Source organism: Balaenoptera borealis (genome assembly GCF_965194805.1).
Source record: "Balaenoptera borealis genome assembly, chromosome: 15".
NCBI lineage: Eukaryota > Metazoa > Chordata > Mammalia > Artiodactyla > Balaenopteridae > Balaenoptera > Balaenoptera borealis.
Window position 1 is genome coordinate 32,994,907 of NC_138871.1, and position 23,147 is coordinate 33,018,053.

The 23,147-nt window shown below is 42.2% G+C and overlaps 1 protein-coding gene across 3 annotated transcripts in view; it reads right to left on the reverse strand.

The window, feature by feature from the left end:
- ANTXR1 (ANTXR cell adhesion molecule 1) overlaps window positions 1-22,417 on the reverse strand; it is a 241,630-nt gene extending 219,213 nt beyond the window's left edge. For 2 of the 3 annotated variants that reach the window (XM_082356369.1, XM_082356370.1), the window contains exon 1: window positions 21,907-22,416. In XM_082356369.1, the coding sequence (XP_082212495.1) occupies window positions 21,907-22,058 (152 nt within the window). In that variant the 5' untranslated portion in view covers window positions 22,059-22,416. Of the gene's footprint in view, window positions 1-21,906 lie in introns of all 3 variants that reach the window. The other variant, XM_082356371.1, reaches the window with a different exon arrangement.
- Between the last annotated feature and the right edge of the window lie 730 nt (window positions 22,418-23,147).

Below are 23,147 nucleotides of genomic sequence, written 5' to 3' on the forward strand. Positions count from 1 at the left end.
ATATTTGCCTCTCCAGCATCTACCTGTTTGTTGGATGGAAGGAAGAAGAGCGTGGGGAGAAGTTTCTATTGCTCATGGATGCCTCCTGATCTTTTGCCAGCTGGACAGCACCTCTTCCGGTCTCATTTGGATGAACACTGTGGGCCTGAGACTCAGACGGCTCCAGCCAATTCCTGTGATCCTATGTGAACCTGAGGAGCCTTCCCAAGTGGATCAAGGATTCTAGAGCACAGCTCCTTGATGAATGGGCCTACCTAATCATCAACAGTAGATGTCTGAGCTTAATGCGAGCTGGGGGTCTCCCCAAAGCTCACCAGAACAGCATATCCCAGCCCTGCGCTTTTAAAGCTTTGGAAAGCCTTTTATTAGAATCCCAGCCATCCTCCTGGACAAGCTTCCATTGTATATTTCAAATCTCAAAGACTGGTCCTGGCTCCTCTTCTTCAGCTATGGGGTAGATGCTCTGGTCCTGCGGATCCTAGTGAGGGCTCTGGCAGATCTGGCCCAATGCTGTATATGTGCTTCAGAAGAGGCACTATGTGACTGCTGGTCCAGTTAGAATTCTACAACTCCTTTCCACTGGAATCAAGAGATTTCCTTGAACACTGATTGTCTGTGCCCACTTCTGAAATACAACGCTGTGTTTTGGTCCATATCACCCAAACAAGCACTATCTGAAATTTTGGTTCCTGAGGGGTAGGGTAAGACACCTCTGATTAGAGAGGAATCTCCGCAGCTCCTCTATTCCATGTTTGGTTTTCTCATCGGTAGAGAAGTCCTGTAGTGAGGGAATTAAACTGGGAGGGGAGGCAAAGTAGAGGTGAAACAGGGACTTGAACGAGAATTGGGGGCTCTGTTTTTGGTTGTCTGCTAAAGGAGCAGGGGTTTCAAGTAAATCCTTTTTGAGTTTCTTTCTTTGTTTTCAAGGATTGGCCACAAATCATTGGCGTTCCTTTACTTATTAAAAAGGGTCGTCCAATGTTCATTTACATTTTCTTTTGGCTTAAAGCATTTCATTTTCACTATTCTTCTGTCTGACTGACATGTAAAATTCAGACAATATTGGTATTCATCTGATTTCTTGATGCTAGATATAGGGAAAGATCCAAGAAATATCCTGGAGTGTTAAGAAAAAAGTCTAAAGCTATCTGGAACACTTTCTTGCCAATTGACAGGTGCTCTATTTTCTCAGGAAGAAAATAAAATGAGGCCCTTAAGATAAAATGAGAGGGAAGGAGATATTGACAGGTTTGCTTCTCCCATCCCAGCTCTACTAATAATTGTCCTGTTACTGTTGCGGTTTGTTGTTTCCTATTTACACATGACCATTCTTGACACAATTATATAAGCCTGGACCAAAATATACAGTCTTTGTGACACGCTTGAGATGTACATAGCCTATTCCCTCAAGCACTGAGGGTAAACATAACCTTCTAAGATTCTGGGAACAAAACTGGTTTTGTCTTCTCTTGGGTTACCATGGGACCCCAAGGGGCCTCAGCTACGAAAGTGGCAGAGGAATATGGGGTTATGTAGAGCTGCACCTTGGAATCCTTCTAGTTTTCATGACTGAGCTTCTTAACCCACACATGCACGTTCTGTCCTACCCCAATCCTACCCCAAGATCAAATCGCCTCTTAGAGAAGGAAAGAGTCCCGTGGCAGCTGCTTCTGGTTTTAGCATGGAGGTGAGCATGTTGGACGTCCCCAGGAGCAAGGGGCTTGCCTGACTGGTGCCATGGTCCTCTTCCTTGCCTCACCACCACCCAGTGACCACAGATGGACTCCTAACTCTGAACTCTTAACTACTCCAACCATGGGGGGTCTGGAAACTACCCACTAAGACTCGAACCAGACTCCTGCCCTTCTCTCATGGGGATAGATATGCTGGGTCTTTAATTTTGTTTGGACTTTCTGTTAAAACGTGCGTGTCTTACCCACACTTTGCCTTGTAAACTGATTTTCTGGTTTGGAATCTGATCTAGTAGCTACTCCCAGAATAATCAACCCAGGGTGGTGTGTCCATGTTCAGACCTTGGCTTCTTTTCAACCCTGAGGACATAAGTGGACTCCTGGTCATAGCCAGGAGAAGTAGGGTGTTGGTTGGGGAAGTGGCAGCTTATCTCCACCTTATAATGTGTAAAATATCTCATTTATCATGCCAACCTGTTTAAGAATTACTGATCTTAAAATCCCAGCTATGGACCCCCAATGTTCTCTTTAGTAATGGCTCACCCAGCCATTGTTACTGAAGCCCCAGGGTGGAAATAAAAACTCCTTCCTAGCCCAAATATAAGTATTACTGGGAAAGATTCCATTGAACTCTGCTGTGGATTGTTTTGTCTTGTTTTTATTTTTTTTAATTGCTTTTAACACACAATTGCTGACTAACTATTGTCAAAGAGTTGAAATATACATGTTTTAGAAGTCAGTGGATGTGAAATGTCCCAGCTATTTGACTCAATTAAATCCTAGCTCAAATGCAATTCTAGCCCCTGAAGATTTCCATGGGCCAACTGGGTATCAAGATGGTGTGGAGGATTCAGGCTCTTCTTGGGATTTCATGCCTTGGTTCCACAAGTATAAATCTCAGCAAAATTTGGTATTCAAGTAGCCTCCCAGGAATTCTGCTTCATTACAGCCCTACAGAGTTCTGTGCTTAAAGATTCACTCAATACACTCGGGTCCACTCAAAATCAGAGTCAACCCCTCTTCACACCACCTCCTGACTTGGCTTTGAGAAGGGCTCCCCAGACCATCAGGAGGCAAAGCCACCAGTCCCACGAGAAGGTAACTGCTGGGGGCAGCTCCAGAGCTCCTTAGCTATTTTTGTTTTTCTACGCCCTCTCCAGTGTCTGGAACATGATAAGAAGTCAATACATTTTGTGACAGTGCATTCACTGTGTGTTCCCAGTGAGGGGTTTTGCGTGAAACCTCGCATGGCCCTCAGATTATTGCTCAGTTATTTCCAAGGGTTTGATATGCAAAGAGTAAGAGCAAAATAAGAACACTGAGTCTCATTTTGATTTGTTTCTGAAACACATTCTTTTGTGTTTATGTGAGTTTCCAAACCTCCCTGTGGTTAAGCTCCTTAGAAAACACATGCTCTTTCCATTAACCACAGATACAACCAGTCAGAAAGAAGCAAGTGGGCCAAATTGAGTTAAAATTGTCCCCTCTCACCCTTTGCACGGGTTAGGGTAAAACGAAAGGGGAAAAAAGAGCTCGCAGTTGGAACCATCACCCAGGAATCTTTTAATTCTGGAAGAGCAGAGTCGCGGTAAGGGTGGAAATGATAAAACTGTCAGGTCCTGCTTTTCCTTAGCCCCACCCGGCTGAAGTCATTCATCTCCTCAGTGACCCCACCCAGGTCCCCAGCTAATCCTGGGAAGGTATGGCAGCCTCAGGCGCAACTAAGCAGGACCAGCAATTAGTTCTGGCCCCATGTTCATCTGTATCCCCCCATCTCACCGCCATCCCACTCCCCCACTTCTTCCTTGGCCCTCCTCTCCTGCCTCCTAGGCTCCCCTACACCCTAACTGGCTGGACCCCAAAACCCAGCCCAGACCTTCAGCCCTTGTCCTCCTATGATTGACTGGGGTCATGGCCAAGCCTCCCTCCTGCTCAGAAAGCTTGACCTCGACCCTTGCCTCCACTCCAATTTCGTCAGATACCAGTGCAGACCCAAACCAAGCCACTGAGCACTACTGTACTTTGAGTACACGGGCTACCCACTCTGCTCCTGTCTGCGTCTGGAGACCCCAGCCCCGCCGTACTGATGTGTGAGGAATTTCCCCTTTAGTCCATCTCACTGATGGCTACGACAACAATGACTTTCAAGCTGTGGAATGCAACCTATTAGTGATTTGGGAAATCAGTTTGGTGGGATGTTGCCAACAGTTAATAAAAATGAAATAGAATAGAAACATCAGATATATTGCATACCGTAGCAGAAAGTCATGCTACGTGAAACGTTTAGTCAACTATGTGTAAGTAACGCACATACACTGTGTTAAGATGTAAACTGTATTTTTCTTGTGAATGATCAAAAAGATATCAGAGCAAAACACGTACTCCTTTCACCTCCACCAATTTGCCTTCTCTAACGTGCGCGCGGGCGCACTCACGCACCAGGAAAAGCCTAGAGACATTTTCTCATATCAAGTATTGGTACTTTTGGTGCAAATTCAACACAAAACTGTTGTTGTTGCTGTTGTTACGAGAACAGAAAACTGGTTAGCTGTCCAAGAGGTATTTCCCATAATTGAAACGCACACTAAGATGTGATAAAGGAGGGCCACCAGTGCAATCAGTGGATGAACACCAGGTGACCATGACAAGACAAGGGATGGTACTGCGGCTGCCAGAAGACTCAGAGCCCCTCTTCACGTGCAGGCCACAAGGACACGATAAGTCCCCCTCAAACACAGAGCCATAGGAGTGAGAGAGGTGGGGGCAGGGCAAGACTGAAAAGATTTACATTTACTGAGTGTTTAAATTCTTGCACTGGGCTAGGATTTCCCGTTTGGAAGAAAGGTGCCTCCTCTCCTCACTACACCTGCACCCAGCAGGAGGGTCTTTTGAAGATAAGCAAAGCAGCTTCAGGTTATTTTCTCTATACTCGAGTATAGTGAGCGTAAGTTTTTTTCTACCCTGAGACGGTGGCCACTGTAACTCACTCCCCGCTGTCATGATTATTAAACTCCCGGGAGCAAGGTATGAAGTGCTCGTTTTCTCACCCACACTCAGGATTAGCTCTTTCTCAAATATCTGTAAGTTTTATAAATGAAGATGAGTTTTCATTATAGCTTTTATTTGAATGTATTTAATAATAGGCCACAGATTTTTTTCATATTTACAATTTATTTGTCTTTCTTTGTTTTAAAACATGGTGGATCAGTTAGGACCAGCCACATAATGTGTAGGATCCAAAATGAAAACACAGGGCCTCTTGTTCAAAAATTATTAAGAATTTCAAGATGGCAACAGCAGAGCATTAAACTAAGGGCAGGACCTTTCTAAGTGCGGGTCCCTGGGTGACCACACAGGTCCCATGCCCACGAAGCTGACCCTGGCATCGGTATCCTTTGCCCATTTTCTATTGGGGTGCAAATGTTTTCTTAGACCAGGGGTCAGCATACTTTTTCTGTACAGGGCCAGATGGTAAATATTTTAGGCTCTGTGGGCCATATGGTCTCTGTGGCCACTACTCAACTCTGCTGTTGTAGCACAGAAGCAGCCATTGGCAGAACATGAACTAAATGACAACACAATTTTATTTAGAAAAACAGGCTGCAGGCCATAGTTTGCTAACCTCTGTCCTAGACAGTCACTTTCTTTCAGTCTTCCTCATGACAAGATAATATAAAAATCTATATTTCTTTTCCTGGTAGCTGAAGCTTTAGTGTACTTTCACTATTCATTTCCTGTTATTTATTGCTGAGAATGTGGACTGGAAAAGTTATGCCTTGGGATATATATGGAGGCATTCTTTGTTACCTAATAAATATTTCATGGGTATTTGAAATGAAAGCTTATTCTCTGTGGGACATAGAGTTCAAAATATATTTATTAATTCAATCCCATTAATTATTTTTCATATCCTCTATATCCTTTGAACACAAGTATTCAGAGAGATGTCTTTTCAGATTCTACTGAGAAAATAATTTGGTTTTCATCTTCAGCATTCAAAATAAATGTGTTATTTTAATACATTTCCTAAATGTAAAAGCACTCTTGCATTCCTAGAATAAGTTTTTACTCTTTTACTGTACTTTTAGTTATGTTTTAATGATATTTGATTTCAGATTTAAAGTTTTCATTCAAATTTGGTCAGAAGTTTTATATGTGTTATCTTTGGTAGATATTGATATCAGATATATGCTAGCTTCCTAAAATAAATTGGGGAACTTCATCTTTTCTATTTCCTGGAGAGTTAAACTTTATTGAAATTTTCTTTTCCTTGAAGATGTGATAGGACTTGCCATGAAACCATCTTGGTCCAAAACCAAAGGACTTACCCCCAAGGGCAAATCAGTCCCTCTCGAGTGTCTAGATTCTACTGAGGAGGTTGGGAGGAGGGGCAAAATCGCAAACACTGAACATTTCACCTAAAGGAATTTTTAAAAATCACCACACTGGACTCTTATTATCACTTTGGTTCAAAATTTAAGTATTTCCAGCCCTCCTACTACACAGTAGGTAGGCTTGGGATGAAGAGGAGGAGTTTGGGAGTTCGATAAAAGTAAACGACAGTTTTGGGGAGATATATGTGAATGTAATATGAGAAATTTTTTTCTATCCTGCATAAAAAATTTACTTTCACTTTCTCTTTTGAGAATCCATTCTTTAAGTTTTATATTTTGCTGTATAACCTCATTGATAACAGTATTGTGATTTATTAACTTTTCTGGGACCATAACTTCTGTTTCTGGTACACCATGTCTTTTTCATATCCTTTATTTCCAATACATTGTCCATTTTGATGTCAATATTTTCAAGTGATATTTTTCAATAAGGGTATGCGGGTGGTATATATTTTGAATTTTTATATGTCTTTGGAAACCTAGTAATGGAATTTAAATATCACATTTCACTCAAGACTTTATTGAGGTTTTTTGAGCATTTAATGTTGTAGACTAAAAAAAAAAAGTCTAATGCCACTCTGAGTTTTGGTTTTTTATTTTGTGGGAGATGAGATGCCTCTTATTTTCCTTTTTGGAAGAATGTAGACATTTCTGTGTACTCTTATATTTTAAATTTTTATTTAAGATTGTGTACATTTGGATCCTTTAAACATATTAATTAGGCTGAGTATTTGGTAAGTCCTCTAGATCTGAAGACTTCACTCTTTCTTCAGCTCAGGAAAATGGACTTTTATTATTGCATCTCTTATGTTCTCTTTTCCTAGAATTTATATTTATATATATGTTCCTAGCCTATATACATATATGTATATATGTTCCTAGCCTTTGTATTACTTATCTCTTGTCTCATAATTTTAATCTCTGTATTCTTTCTGCTTGAGTTCTGGAAAAAGTTTCTTAAACTGTCTTCTGATGAGCTGAATTTACTTTTGCAATATTCAATGTGGTGGTCATTGTTTCCAATGAACTTGAATATTCAGAAACAGCATATTTTCTCTCCAAAAGTTTCTTATTTTCAGCTGTTCCTTTCTCATGACAGACTGCTCTTATTTGTTGATGTAATATCTCAAAATTTACTGAAAATACTAATGAGACATATATTTGTTTAAATGGCTTTGATGGTCATTGCAACTTCTTTTATATAATCACTATTATATTTTAAAGTTTTTTTTAAGCCTTGATTCACTCTTTGGGTAATTTCTTGAAGAAAATTATCCCTACTCCCCTTTTTAGAAGAATCCATATGTATTTGAAAACGTCTTTCTGTTTTCTTCCCATGTAAGTGACATCTTGACAGGTGTAACATTTTAGATCATAACTTTATCCATCAAAGTTCTCCACCATTTAATGTTGCAGAACCTTTGTAGGTAACCTGTATCTTCTCCCATTCATAAAATTCTTTTGTGTTTGAAATTAAAAATTTTCACCAGGAAATGTTTAAGTATTCATCTCTTTTAATTAATTTTGATTATTACTTGATAAGTCTATTCAATCTGCATTTTCAGGTTTTTGTTCTTTAATCAGGAAAGTTCTCTTCTATCAAAGTTTTGAATGTTTCTTCTGGACTATTTTTTAGCAACCCAAATTATCTGATATATTGGATATCTATTTTTGTCATTCATTATGTATCATCTTCTCTCTCATCACTTCTGTATAACTCATTTCCTATTCAAAGTATGAGGATTTCTCAAACATGCCTTCATCCTTTATTTTCTTCATTGTCAGTTCTGCCCTTTACTGCTTCTGAGTTGACTTTATAACTTTACATTTTTCCATATTACTTTATAATTCTTTAACTGTTCTAGATCCCTTTTCTTCTCTTTTCATATTTTATCACCTGTTTCACAAATTTATTATTTAACTTCACTGAAATCATAACACATATGGTACTAAAACTGACGTCTTTTGCTGTTGAAAATTCTTTCCATAAACATGTTCTTCCACCTCAGGAATTTTGTTTTCACCACTTATTTTCAGTTGGTAAAATCTTGTAGGCCCTATTTTCATCTTTCAATATGGGAAGGTGTAACTGGGTCTCCTATTTGCTTCCCCAATACTACATATATATATATATATATGTATATATGGCATTGTCTTCACACTTATAAACTTCTCTAAGAACTTAATCTGGGGGAAGGGAGTTGGTCTTAATGGCTAAAGTAAGCTTATGTTATTGTTCCATCAATTAAGGGAGAGCAGGGAATGGAATAACTCATCACTTCTCACGAAGGAACCTAATCCTTGCAAGGTTTGTGGGTTTGTTTTGGACACGGTTACACCAATTCCAGCTTGCCATATGTCGGGTTTTTTGGCCTGGTGTCTACTCCAAGTTCACACTGTGCTCATTCCTGATCCCTGCTGCATCCACATAATCAAAGACAGAACTCTGCCATTTCCCTGGAAGCCCAGATCTACAGGGAGGATTCAGCAATACTGGACAGAATCACTGTCACGAAGATGCCTGGTGTTCACGCACTCTCTCTTTAGTGGCTTGGTTTCCCCTTTGACTGTCCAGCGCAGCTGCCTCTGAGTGATGCCGATGTACAAGGGCAGCAGGGCTCTACGGAGATGCCTCTCATCCCCCTTATGTCGCACTCTTTACTTCAAACTCACTTCCAGATTTGGGATTGTTCTTGGGGTTCCTCCATAATCTTCTTCTACATGTTTTTTTAACTTGGCAACAGAGTTGAAAGTAGACCCCGGCTGACCTCCTTCAAACTCAACCCATCTGCTTTGTTTCTACTGGAATTTCTTACAAGTGTATTTCATGTCAGCGTTGCTGTCCTCAGTGGTTGGACCTGATGCAGGCTTCCCCCAGATGCCTACTTAAGACTTTCTCTTTTGGGGGATGGGGCAGTTTTAGATGATGGTGGTAGAGGCAGTGAGAAGCTAACTGTCCATGTCCAGCTTCTTTCTCAGAAGTCATCAACAAACTTTCTTTCCTTTCTCATCTCAGAGTAAGCCCTGCAGCTCATTAAATCTTGATTTCTGCATTTATGGTGCCCTGAAACAGCACTTCCAAAAGTCACCAGTGCCTTTATTTCTGCTAAAGCATAGGACCTTTCTCAGTTCTTTCTTGCTGGGTGTATTTGTAGTATGCATAAATACAACAGAGAATATGTATCGATTCAGCAAAATGGTTTTTAATGCCTGGTAAGTCCTTTAGGACCTATAAAGATTAGTAATTACACCACGACATGTATTGAGTACTTACTAAGCAGCAGGCATTGTGCTGAGCACTAGACATTCATTGCCATTTAATAATAATAGCTAGCACTTAATGAACACTTCTTATGTGTGCATAGGACTCAGCTCTGAGCACAACAACCCTATGTGATAATACTATTAGCTCCCTTGTCACAGGTGAGGAAACTGAGTTCACAAAGAGATTAAGTGACTTGCTTAAGGACACACAGCTAGTTAAGTGGTAGGGTTGGGATTCAAATTCTAACCCTAGAGTCTACGCTCTTAGTCCAAACACTACTCTCCTACGTCTCTTTCCTGGTGTTGAAACCTGTGCTCTTAACACATGAGCAACACTGCCTCCCCGTGGACGGGTCAGGAAAGACACAATTCCAATTCATAGCGTTAAATGTTTAGTTAGGGACAAGTACTGGAGAAGTTCCACAAATTGTTATGGGAATTTGGGAGTGGGGATGCCAGGGACAGCTTAAAATCGGGGTACCTGAATGGAATCAGGAGTCCCTAACTGGTTGCCCAATTTAATGGGATAAGGTGTACAAGGGGATTCACCCATTTGGCCTTCAACCCTCTCCTCTTTTTCCTTTGAAAGTGTCTTTTATGACGGTCAATAATCAGGATGACCACATAATTTAAAATCCAAACTGAAACACTTTCAAGAGTAAACTAGGAAGCCACTAATAATTACATTGGGAGACTTCCCTTGTGGTCCAGTGGTAAAGAATACGCCTTCTAATGCAGGGGACTGGGTTCGATCCCTGGTCAGGGAACTAAGATCCCACATGCCATGGAGCAACTAAGTCTGTGCACCACAACTACAGAGCTCGTGGGCCATAACTAGAGAGTCCACATGCCGCAAACTACAGAGACCATGCGCCCTGGAGCCTGCGCGCCACAACTAGAGAAGAGAAAACCCGCACACCACAACTAGAGAGAAGCCTACGCACCACAACGAAAGATCTCGCATGCCTCAACGAAGATCCCGTGTGCCGCAACTAAGACCCGATGTAGCCAAAAATAAAATAAATAAATAAAAAATAAATCTTAAAAAAAATAATTATATTGGGACAAGCACAGTCCAGGAATGTACTGGGTCATCCATTTATTTATGGTTAGATTATGGCTGTCCAATGGTATCTTGTATTTCCTTTTACCTTACATTGCTTATTATTGTGACTGGTGTATAGTTACAGTTAGGATAATTCATTTTTCTCTTCTTTGTTATATAACTTCCATAAACCTGGTATTTGCATTATCTTTTATGTAAGGAATGATGACTATAATTCTGAACATAATCTTTTGACAAAAGGTATTGGGAAGGCCGTGTTCTAGGTGGTTCCTACAGGAATGAGCTGTATATGGTTGAGCAGCAGGGTTTGAGGAAAAGAAGATAAGGCCCCTGAATGAGACTTCAGAGGACACACACTAAGGGTTTTCTTCTCCATCTTTTGATAATGGACCTCTCTGCTGCTTATCATGTGCTATGAGTTGTTATGGGGTTGAGGGATCCTGAACAAGGAACGGATTTTGAATAAAGATGAGATGTAAAGAGATGACTGTTCTTAATTTTCTGTACCACAGGGAGCCCACAACTAGTGAGGGGAGGGGACCAAGTGCCAGTCATCATCTCAAAGGATAAGAGGGCATCACCTATATAAAGATGGAAATGGTGATAAAGGGCATTACAGCTAAAGGCAAGAAAGAGCATGGGTTAGTTAAGGGAACTGCACAGCACAGTTTTCCTGGACATTGCAAGGGTCTGAGGTGTGGTAGGAGATGAAGCTAAGGGAAACACATAGTGGCCGGAGCAATAAGCCTCTTGGATACCTCGCTAAGGAGTTTACATTTTATACTGAAAGAATTTTGGAAGTGTTTAGAGGTTGAAGGGTTGGGGGAGATGATGTCAAGATTAAATCTGTGTTCTAAAAAGATCAATTTGGTACCAGTGTCGAGAGTATAGGGTAGGGGGAAAGGTAAAAAAAAAAAAAAAAAGGAGGTAAAGAGACCAATGTAGAGAACATTTCAGAGAACTGGGTGGGAAATGGCCTGAACTAAGGTAATGGCAGAGATGTGGGAGCAGATACTGTCAGGCCTTAGAGTATGAGAAAGACTCTCAGATCTTTGACTTAAGTGGTTGGATTTATGGTGATGTTGTTCACCAAGACTAGGAACAGAGATGGATTTTAGGGGAAAAACATCTAGTTGGTCACCCCTCCACTGAAATTCTCTCTCTCCTTGCCTCAGTGGTAAGAGTTCTTTCCTGTTTCTCCTCCAACTGTTCGGGTAACTTCTCTCAGCTCTGGTTAGTGGAGTTTCTTCTTTGGCCCAGACATTCCTGTTGGCAATTCCTCTAGATTGGACCCTGGCCATTTTCTTCATTAAACTCCACCTCTTCTTGACATTTTTTAATCCTGATGTTATCTTGATATTATCTCCATATTATTTATTATCCCTCCATATTTTCAACTACCACCCTTGGGCTAACAACACTCAAGTCTTTATTTTCAGTTCCCAAGGTATAAATCCAACTGCCTACTCAACACCTTCACCCAAATGTCCCACATGTTCAGACTCAATTCGTCCACACCAAACTCCTTTTTCCTTCTGAAACCTACTCCTTCCCCTCACAACTCTTTCCTCTCCCATTCACTCACAGCCAACGGTTCATCAAGTCCTGATGCTCCACCCTACAAAGGTACTCAATTTCTTTTGTTCTTTTTTCCCCAATCCTCTGACATAATCCCATAACCTACTGCTGATATGAAAAACCCCACTCTTTCCAGATTCTTTTCCTGTCACTCTCTCTGTCATGTTTATATCACAAAGAGTATGTGCCACTTTGCTTTCTTGTATTGCCCCTTTGTCATCAATTTTTTTTTTTTTTTTAACTTTGTCACCTGTCAAAATCCTGCTCAACATTCAAGGTCTGGATCCAAAGTTACCTTCTCTAGGAAGTCTCCTAAGCCTCTCTTATCTTAACCAAAATTCATTATTTCACCAAGTCTGTTTTCCTAGCCCTTTGCTTCTTCTACTAGACTGTGAAATCCTTGAGAGCCAGGGACATGTCATAGGCATTTTGTAATAAGATAAATTTAGCAAAGTTTGATAAATACTAAATTGAATTGATGTATTCCTTACCCTAGCCAGGCAGTCCTGCTTATAATCTAAGGAGGTGTCTTTTGTTAGAGGACCACATCCTTTTTCCCTAGGGGTAATTACCACCATTACCACCACCACCACCACCACACCATCAATACCACCACCATCACCATCAGCACTACCATCATAGTCATCACTGCCACCATCACCACCACCATCAATATCACCACCTTCACCATCACCATCACCATTACCATCACACCATCAATACCACCACCATCACCATCAGCACTACCATCATAGTCATCACCGCCACCATCACCACCACCAATACCACCATCACCACCACCATCAATATCACCACCATCACCATCACCACTACCATCACCACCACCACTACTGTCACCACCACAACCACCATCATCATCATCATCTTGGGCACTCAAATACCAAATGCTTCATTAAAGGTTTTAATCTAATATTATTTATTCTGTAGGACACTTCTGCAAGGCAGAAATTTTAATGCCTGTTTTATTAATGAGAAGACCGAGGTTCAGAAAGGCTAAATAATTTGCTCAAGGTTGTACAGCTTGGTGAAAGGTTGAGCTGGTATCTGAAGCCAGAGATGCCTGATTCCAAAGTCAGCTCTCTTAACCCCTGTGCTTCAGCTCAGTTCATTCCCATGAGGCACTGGGTCACATTTCATGCCAGGAGTCTTGAAAGAAAGGGAACAAAGGACTGTCCTAGCAAACACCATGGCCTCCATGTGTTTGCACACACGGCAGGACCTGCCAGCAACGGAGGGCAAAGCATGGCCTATCTGTGACCTTGGCTCTTCCTTCTCCATATCATGTTGGGCTTCCCCTACCGCCATCTAAAATAAGAACTCTGCTTGGCATCCAGTTCTCAGGCATCTACTGCCTCAGCTACATCCTCATGATAGAGGAACAAGGCCAGCATTATGGGACAGCTTTTCTTGTCTTCCTGTTCACTTTCATGATTTATTGTGGGAGGGACAAGACGCACATCACAATCACCTGGGAAGCTTTTCCAAAATATACACGCCTGCCCCAGGCCCCTGAGGTTCTGATCTGGCCCCTGGTTGAGAACCACTGGTTTAGCACATTCATTTCCAAGGTCAGCAATTCTCACTGGTCCTCTTATAACTGAAGACTCCCTCATTCTTCCTCCAGACAAATGCTCTTCCTGCTCAGATGTAGTCCTACCATGCTTGGAATTGGCTTCACTGGCATGCCTTGATCTACTCTGCTTTCTTTCAGTCAGGGGTTCTCAACCAGGGTGGTACCATCTCACAGGAAAGCATTTAGAGATAAATGTAGAGGCATTTATTTCTTGGGTATCACAACAACTAGGAAGACTAGTAGCATTTACAAAGGAAGGATCAGAAATGCTAAGCATCCTACAGTCCCTCACGGTGAAAAACTGTCCCACTGAAAATGGCAATTGACACCCCTACTGAGAAACACATTTGGCTGGAACCCAGATACTCTTGATTCAAGGTCTGAATTAGCCTCTGCAATGAAGAGCATCCTCTCGGCCTGGCTGCCGCTGTGCTCCAGGGGCCGCTCTCCCCTCACAGTCTTTAAAATTCCCTCACAGTCCACACACTATGGACAAAGGGATTCTTAGCTTTCAAATATATTTGTGTAATACTTAGCTATCAAGGAAGCATGTCTCATCTTCCTTTCTGCTTTCCATTTAATCGAATTTAATCCTCTGCTCATGGCACTGAATGTTTCATCTAAAGAATGGGAGCAATGGGAAAGGGAGGGAAAAAGCAAGGGGCCATCGCTGCCTCATGGGTGGATTTGAGCTGTCATGTCTGATCGTAATTCCAGGTTGATGAATCCATCTAAAACGCGGCTCAACACTGACTCTGTACCAGATGCCTTACCTCTTTATCCTCTCCCAGGGACTACTCCTTTCTTGCTTACTCAGGCAAAAGCAGTGTGTAATTAAAGGTTTGTAGCAGAGACTTTTAATGCCCACCCATATCTGGCTTTCCTCTCCTTTTAGACACACAGGAGGATGACTTTTTTTTTTAAATTTATTTATTTATTTTTGGCTGTGTTGGGTCTTTGTTGCTGCACGCGGGCTTTCTCTAGTTGCGGTGAGCAGGGGCTACTCTTCTGTGCGGTGCATGGGCTTCTCATCCTGCTGGCTTCTCTTGTTGTGGAGCACGGGCTCTAGGCAGGCGGGCTTCAGTAGTTGTGGCTCGTGGGCTCTAGAGCGCAGGCTCATTAGTTGTGGCACATGGACTTAGTTGCTCTGCGGCATGTGGGATATTCCTGGAGCAGGGATTGAACCGGTGTCCCCTGCATTGGCAGGCGAATTCTTTACCACTGAGCCACCAGGGAAGTCCCAGGATGATGTTTTTTCACCCTCTTTAGGGTGAAGCCACGTGACCAGTTCTGACTGATGGGTGGTGAGTGGAAAGATGCATGTCATTTCACACATCTACAGAGTTGAATTTCCCTTTTCCATCAGATCCAATCTGAACAAGCTATTAATTTACTGGCAGTGCTCCAGCTGGAGACTCTCCAGCATTTCCTTCCTTTGCAGCCGTGATGGTGGAAGCTGGTGTTAAGGAATCTCCACCAGCCTAGCCCTCAGATAAGTACCCTGAGCAGAGCCCCTGTTGACCCTCACCAGACGTGGAGCAGAGGCAGAGATTACAAAGGTTTATACCTTTGTTGTTTTGTGTCACTGACAGTTGGGGGATTGTTTGTTACCACGGCATAACCTAACCTACCCTGATTGATTCAATGTTCTCTTGCATGTTTAGATTCTTTTCATCTTTGTGCATAGATCATGAGTCAGAGAGGCCTGGGTTTGAAGCTGAGTTCACCACTTACACTGACATTGGCTAACCTTGTTAAACCTGTTTCCTCATGTGTCCAACGGTGATCATGACTGTGCTGGCCTTACGTGGTTGCGAAGGAGATAACTAAATGGGATCATACAGGCAAAGTGCTTACGCAGTGCATGGCAAGGGCTCAGAAAACCTTATTATTTCTTCTCCTTATTGATCTAAAATTGACTTTACCTGCCCCCCTGTCCCAAATCCTCACTGGAACCTTTAGCTTTGACTGCCTGGAGTCCTTCTAATGTCCTTCTACATAAAAAGCAAATAGTCTGGGACTGCTTCCTGCTTCTCTTCCATTCCTTACGGCATCCAGAATAGGACATTGTTTGCAAAAGGCATTGTCATCTATGCTTTTAATGGAGCACACACTTGTGACTGGAATTGAGAACATATTTACGCCAAATGAATGAAAGACTCAGCTCTTCCAAATGGAAGAAATCTAATTACTATTTTCAGTACAAACCTGGCATGTCTGGGAAACATGTTAGGAAATATCCAAGTACCCACTTTGTCTTTTGTTGCCCAATAATCACTGGGAGAGGTGAAATCTAGGCTCTTGGCCACACAACAAAATTAGACACACGTTCTAAATTAGCATAAAGCAAATCCTATTTGCTTTTATGTGACAGCCAAGTCTCACTAAGGGATGGCAGAGTTTGTTCCTGGACCACTGGGAGTCCTTCAGCATTGAAGATAGTTGCAGGTTATTTTAGGACAGGTGCCTTCCTCCAGCACTCCAGGATTCTATTCTCAGCTTGACACTGAGTTTTATCAGGTCTCCACAGCTAAGGAAACTAGAAGCAATTACTTGGCTGACTCAGACAGAAACACAAAACAAAATAAAGAGCTTTGCCTTATTTATTTTTATTTTGAACCATAAGCCAAACCTTCCAATTTGCAGGTAGTTCTACTAACTATTACCTGACCTGATAAGTCCTCTCCAAATCTGGAACTTAATCGGAGGAACACTGAAAACCAGCCATAGAATTCCATCTCAATACAAAAAAAAAAAAAAAAAAAAAGACATTCCTGGCTCCTGAAAAACTTTTTTTCCCTGATGCCTCTTAGAATTATTATTGTAGCATTTTCAAGGTACCTTCTAATGGACTCTGTTTTCCTTACTGAGAGTCAAGTTTGCATTTTTGTTACTGGAAGACTTCTTCCAAAGCATTTCTGAAAAAAGCTACGTCTTTGTGTTTTAACACATCTACAGAGATGAATTTCCCTTTTCCATCAGACTCAATTTGAACAAATTATTAATTCCTTGGATCTTTGAGTGCATTATAATCAGATGTCCTTAGAGTCCTATCCATCAGTTAAGCCCCAGACCTCTGAAGCATCTCTGTGGGCTGCATAGGTTTGGAGTCCTTGATACTTTCAATCAACTACAACTGATTTAACAGCAGAGCAGTAGCTCCTCAATTAAGTAAACTTAACTGCCTTATATACCATCATTTCCTGAAACTCTGATGCAGGGGTTTTTAATTCCTGGAATCTACCCAGGCGTATTGCCATGTGCTTCTCATTATGACCCATCTGCCCAGGGCAGTGATGAGTGGAAAGAGCTGGGCTGAGAGTCAGGAGCAGACATCGTCCCAGCTCTGTCATTATCTAATCCTAGGTCCTTCCGCAGGTCACTTAATCCGGTGGGTTGACAAAGATTGAACAGTTTTCTCATCTGTAAATTAGAGACAGTAGCACTTGCCCTAGCGACCAAGCAAGGTTGTCTTTGGGGCATTTGTGAGATGGTGTAAGTGCTGGGAGACTTTAGTTTCGACTCTCAAGATTTCTTTTGAAAGTTAATAGTTGGGAACCCAGAAGGAGGTGAGGTTCCCAGTCTAACATTATAAAAATCTGTTTAATGACCGTGTCCCTGGAGTGTAACACATAGGAATGGTCCTACAGATCATCACCACGTGGGACCATCCAATTGTGGATGCTGGGGTGGATCTGGGTGAATGGCAAGACAGGGTCCCCTTGTACGGGGAAAAGAGAAAGAGAAAATTGGTGTTGAACAAAAAGGAAGTCATGGAGGAAGGAGCTGGGGGGTCTAATGGGGAAGGAACACACGGTGAGCCTGTAGAGGGCCTCTGCAGATGTAAGGATTTATTGGGTGACAGGCTGTGGCTTTGGGAAGTCCTAGAAATCAACTATTCAGGGCTTCCTGCCATCCTCCAGCCCACCATCTCCTCCACTCCTGCCCCATCCCACCATTCTGTTTTTGAAGTCTGTAGGGCACACATGAATACAGCCAGCACTTCCCCAGACTCACGATGGAGAATCCACTGTTTCCATTTAGGTGACTAATAGCTCTCCATAAAATAGACCAATGTGTGATACATAAATATCTAGTGTAATAACTGAAGAGCCTTGCAAGAGGGGAAAGGTACATTCATGTCTGGGGGTTGGTCAACCGGGTGCATTAATCTTAGAGGACCCCCTGGAAGACTTAAGAAGGCCAGCTGCTCCTTGACTGTTTTCCTCTGGACAGAGCCCTTCTAAATCTGACTTTTCAAATCCCTGATTGAATTCCCAGCAGTCTACTTTTCCTGACGGTAACCAGAAAAGCATGCTCGAATGAACATGAAATTCCATCATATAAAGCCTTGTGAAGCCCAGTCTGCCAGCCCTGTCGCCAAAGCCACTAATAATGCCCTATTGTGTTACTGTGGTAGTCTAGGTTATCATTATGAAGTCTTTGCTTCTGGTTGAGAAAACATGACGTTCCATTAAATGTATAATCTGGGTTTCTTCCAGGCCAGAGACGCATCCTGCTTAAAGTTGAAATAAGCTGAGATTTAATGTCACAGAAAAGAAGAGAACCATTCGCTGGGAAAAAAAGGAGTTGAGGGGTTGGGAGAAGAATGGTGAATTCAGTGCCTTGTGAGCCGTTGGTTTCAGCCTGTAGACAGTGTGTTGACGGCCAGAGGATCTTAGAAGCCCAAGGAAAAAACGCATCAGAATTCTTTCCCTTTGCACGCTGCTGCGGCAGTTGGGTGCTGGACAGCACTGTTTGGGGAGGTTCTTTCTAGGACGGAAGACCATGTCTTTAGGGACCAGCCAGGGCACTGTTTGCTGTCACTGCCTTTTGGTCCATCCTCCAGCTCTGGGCTCCACAATCCCATAAATTAGCCTGAACCGAGATGGCAAGCTGGAGGTGCACACGCTTATCATACCAAGCTCTAGCAAGTTTCTCATTCAGCACAAAAATATCCCTCTCTTCAAGCAATAGGACAACCAAAGGAAGTCAGAGAAGTCCACCTCCATGTAAAGGTAGGTACTTGTAAAGGTCTCCCCACCATTTTTTTCCTGGAACATTTTTGGGTCCCCAACATACTGCCAAGGATCCCATGGTGCATTTAGAAATGTACTCCAGGATTTAACATGAAAGAGGCAGTATCCTCTATAATCGTGAGGGGCTTGGAGCTCGGCAGGCTGGTTAGAGAACCTCCTCACACTTGAAGTGAGTTTTTAAAAACTCAGGATAACTTATTTTGGTTGAATATAAAAGTAATATATGTTCATTGCAGAAAAATGTGAAGATTCAGAAAAGTGTAAAAAAAGAATTTAAAAATCCTACTTTCTACAGACAAATACTATTACATATTGGGTAGACATATACATGTGTGTGTTTATATTTTTAGAAAGGTAGAATCACAGTGTATAATGTTTGGTAATTGTATTTTCACCTAAGAGGATATTATGAGCATTAAGTATTTCTCCTAAAAATATCTTACAAGCATGCATAACATGCGTACTCAATATCATGCATGTATCATGTCTTATTAAATCCTCTGTTGTTAGACATTTACGTAATTTTCAGCTTTATTATCATAAACAGCACTGCCATGAACATACATATAGGCACTTCTTTCTGACTACTTGGGATTTTTCCTTTGATACATGTTGCTAAATTATCTTCTTGTCTGTGCTATCCAATACAGTAGCCACATGTGGCTATTTAAATTTAAATTAATTAAACTTAAATAAAATAGAAAGTTCATTTCTTCAGTCCCACTAGGAACAATTCAGGTGTCAATAGCCACATAGGACTAGTGGCTACCATATTGGAAAGCACAGATAGAGAACATTCCATCATCACAGAAAGTTCTACTGGACAGCACAAGTCTAGAAAGACCAAACAAATTTATATTTTCGTTAGTAAGATATGACAATGGCCCTCCCTCCCACAAGCTGGACTATACTGAATATTATAATTCTTTAAAAATCTCTGCCAACTTAATAAAAATTACATCTTGTTTGATTTTTTCATTTATTTGATTACTAGGGAAGTTGAACTTTTTGTTTATTGACTTTCACATGTTTTTTGTGAATTATTTATATAGTAAGCCTGTTTTCTATTGGGATGATCTTTTTAAAACTGCTTATTATATATTAAGGTTACTCTACAGAGGTGAATTTATGTTGCAAAAGTTTTTGTAACTTGTTATCTTTTATTTATGGCATTTTTCATTTATAGACATGTAAGATTTTAATATATTTAAATCTTTTTGTAGTTTTCTTTATTATTTCTACTCTGTTTTTAAAGCTCTAAATCTAAGATTACAGTAATACTCATCTACATTTTCTTCTAATTCTTTCAACACTGCAATTTTAAAATGAAATGTTTAACATTTAAATTTTCAAACCTCTTGGAATTTATTTTTGTGTGTGGGGTAAAGTATAAATCTAACCTTTTTCTTTTCCCATGTTACCAACCATTTGTTCAAGAACCATTTTTAAAAATAATGAATTCATTCTCCACTGATTTGAACTTGCACTGAATGGAAGAACATGTCCTTGGATCTATTTCTAGATTTTCTATTATGTAGACCTATTCTTTGGCCTTTACCATCCTGTTTTTTAATTAATTTGCCTCACAATACACTTTACTATTTGGAGGTATAAGTATTTCTTCATTATTCTTTTCCCCAAATGTTTTAGCTCTTATTACCTGTTTTTTTTTTTCCTCTAAGATAAACCTAGAATCATTTTGCTAAATTCTTCTCACCACCAAAATAAATTTTTTCAGAATTTGGATTTTAAAGTTTAATTCATATTATAAATTAATTTGGAAAGAGTTGATATCTCTGCAGTGTGGAGTTATTCCATTCAGAGACATGATGATTCTGTCCATTTTTTCAAATCTGCCTGTATGTTCTTCTGAACTGGCTTTTTTTTTTTTTTTTTTTTAAAGGACAATGATAGGCATCACTGACTGTTTTCAGACACAGTCTCTGAATCTGTGAGCTGGTGCTCCCAGCCGCTAGAAGTAAGAAAAGACATTCCATTTCTTAGCATTGAAGTATATTTTCGGTATCCACCTTCTCATAAATCTCCAAGAAAGAGATCTCCCTTTTCATCCAAAGAATCTGGAGTTCAAAACAGCCTTTACGGAAAAAATCAAACTCCAGGGGCAACTGCAAAGCACATTTAGTGTCTAGCTGGCCAGCTTATTTTGCAGGACTCTTTTTCCAACTCGCAAATACTTTCCAGTCTGTGAAATTAATCTCCCCACCACTGTAACAGCAAGCGCCCGTCCTGGCAGTGGGGAGCACACCAGCGTTAGCACGGATCTCCTCTGAGGGGCTTTTTTATTGTTAAAGCTGCTTTTTAGTAGATAGCATGAAACTTCCTTGAATGACTGTGGCTTGGCAAATCTAAGGGGGATTGGTCAGAGTTCAGCTCTCCCTTGAACGGTCCTGAAGCCTCATCCGTTTTCGCAAGGAAACCAGGGCTCCTGCACCTCCCTGGTAGCCCACCAGTCAAATCACAAGAACTTGAATTCGCCTACATCAGGGTTTCTCAAGCCGAGAGGGAGGAAGAATATACCCGCAGGGGACTTTTGGCAACGTCTAGAGACATTTTTGCTTGTCACCGTGGAGAGACGGTGGAGGCAGCGCGGGTTGGGGGGCAGCGGTGCAGGGGAGATTCTGGAGGGGGGTAGTACCGGCATCTAGTGGGTAGAGGCTCAACACCCTGCAAGGCACAGGACGTCCCCACGACAAAGAATTCCCCAGCCTCAAACTCGGTGGTGCCGAGGTGGAGAAATCCGCCTTATATTTTCACTAACTTCCCAGTCAGCCTACATTCTATCATTAGAAACAAAGGTAAAGCAATACGTAGGACAGAGTTTTTAAACAAGAGACGATTGACCTTTAAAAGCCCACGCCTCTTACTTTACACGTGCCTGAAAGTTCTGCCTCTCGTAAGCAAGCTTTTCTCACCAAGGTTCCTAAAGCAAATGGAAAGGGTTCACGGAAACGTAGTAGGTCAACAGTATCCTTACACTCCCATCCTCAGACTCACGCGCCTCGGTCAAGGGAAAGCAAGGCAGAGAAGAATTTGTCCCGAGAACAAGCAGCGACGCCTGCCCAGCCGGCTCGGGCAGCTGCGAGGGAGGCGGAGGCGCGCCCCGTCCACAAAGGCGCAGCGCTGGGGCCACCGCCGCCTCCCGCGACCCCTCTTGGTCCCCGGAGATGCGTGCCTGTCCCAAAGCCACACTGCCAAGGAGCCTAGCCCGGGGAGAAAGCATCACCAGCTTAAACTAGGGTGGAAAACTCAGGGCACTTACTTGTCCAAAATGAAGTACAGGTCAAATCCCCCGTAGCAGGCTGGACCCCCTTCCTCCCTGCGTCCCCCTTGCCCGGCGCAGATGAGCACAAAAGTGGCCAAAGAGAGACACTTGAAGCCAATGCCCAGGGCTTTCTGCTCCACGGTGGCCATGACCTGCAGCCCAGGGAGAGGGTAGGGTCCTCTCCTTCCCACGCTCCTCGAACTCGCCAGGACCCTCAAGGGCGCGCCATCCGAGGGGCTCTCCTCTCGGGCCTTTTATTCCCCCTCGCTCTCCCGAAACTCCCCGGAAGCAATTGTCTGGAGGAGTTCAAGGTTTTCCTTCTGGTTTCCGCTAAGATTCTGTTTCTAGGTTTCAGGTTTCAAGAATCCCAACGCTGTAGTCCGCTTTTTTAAAGGGGTTGTTTTTGACTCGGGCCGGCAGGCCGCTCCGGAGGCAGCGCTGAGGTTTTGCAATTGAAGCAGTTCCTTGCTGATGGTTCTTTGTCCCAGATTTTAAATATTATGGGGTGGGTTTTCAAATTGTTCTTGATTGGGGGAGTGCTTTGCCTTTTCTCCCTCCTCTCTACCCACCCCCCCTTTCTTATTTTGATGCGGGAAGAAAGTTCAAAGGGTGCCACCTTGTGGCCAAGGACGGCAAAGCACTCTTCCGCGTTCAAGGGAGCGTGGGTGTGCACGTTTTCTTATTCCTTTTTCTCACGCATCTTCCCTTTCATTCTGCATTACCTCTTCCCCATTTCTACTTCTTTCTCACTCGCTAGCCTTTTTATCCTTCCCCTTTCCTTTCCTGTCCTACGTCCGCTAATAAGGTCACTGTAAATGTTTGATGAGAACTTATTCCAAGCACTATGGCTCTGACCCCAGGCTGGGACCTTTGCAAACAAGACATTGAGCAAATGAGCAGAGAAGAACGGGCCTTTGTGATCTGAATCATCCAAGTGACCTTACTATACACTTAGCGCAGATCATAAAAGAGACTGTTGGGATGCGGTCATGTGGCTGAAAGCAAAAACAGTCCCACACAGAAAGCTGTTCCTGCCTGGAACAGCTGAGTATGCTAGATTGTCTTCATCTCCAGATTTTAGAGATTCTGTGATAAGTTCTTTTCAGCCTGTGAACTTTGACTTTTTTCGCCCAATCTTTGATTTAGGACAGAGGAAGTAAACAGCTTACAAGAGAGTGAACCTTCCAAGAAGTTTGGGGCTGGCAGGGAAGCCCTGTGCGAGCATTTCTGCAGTGAGG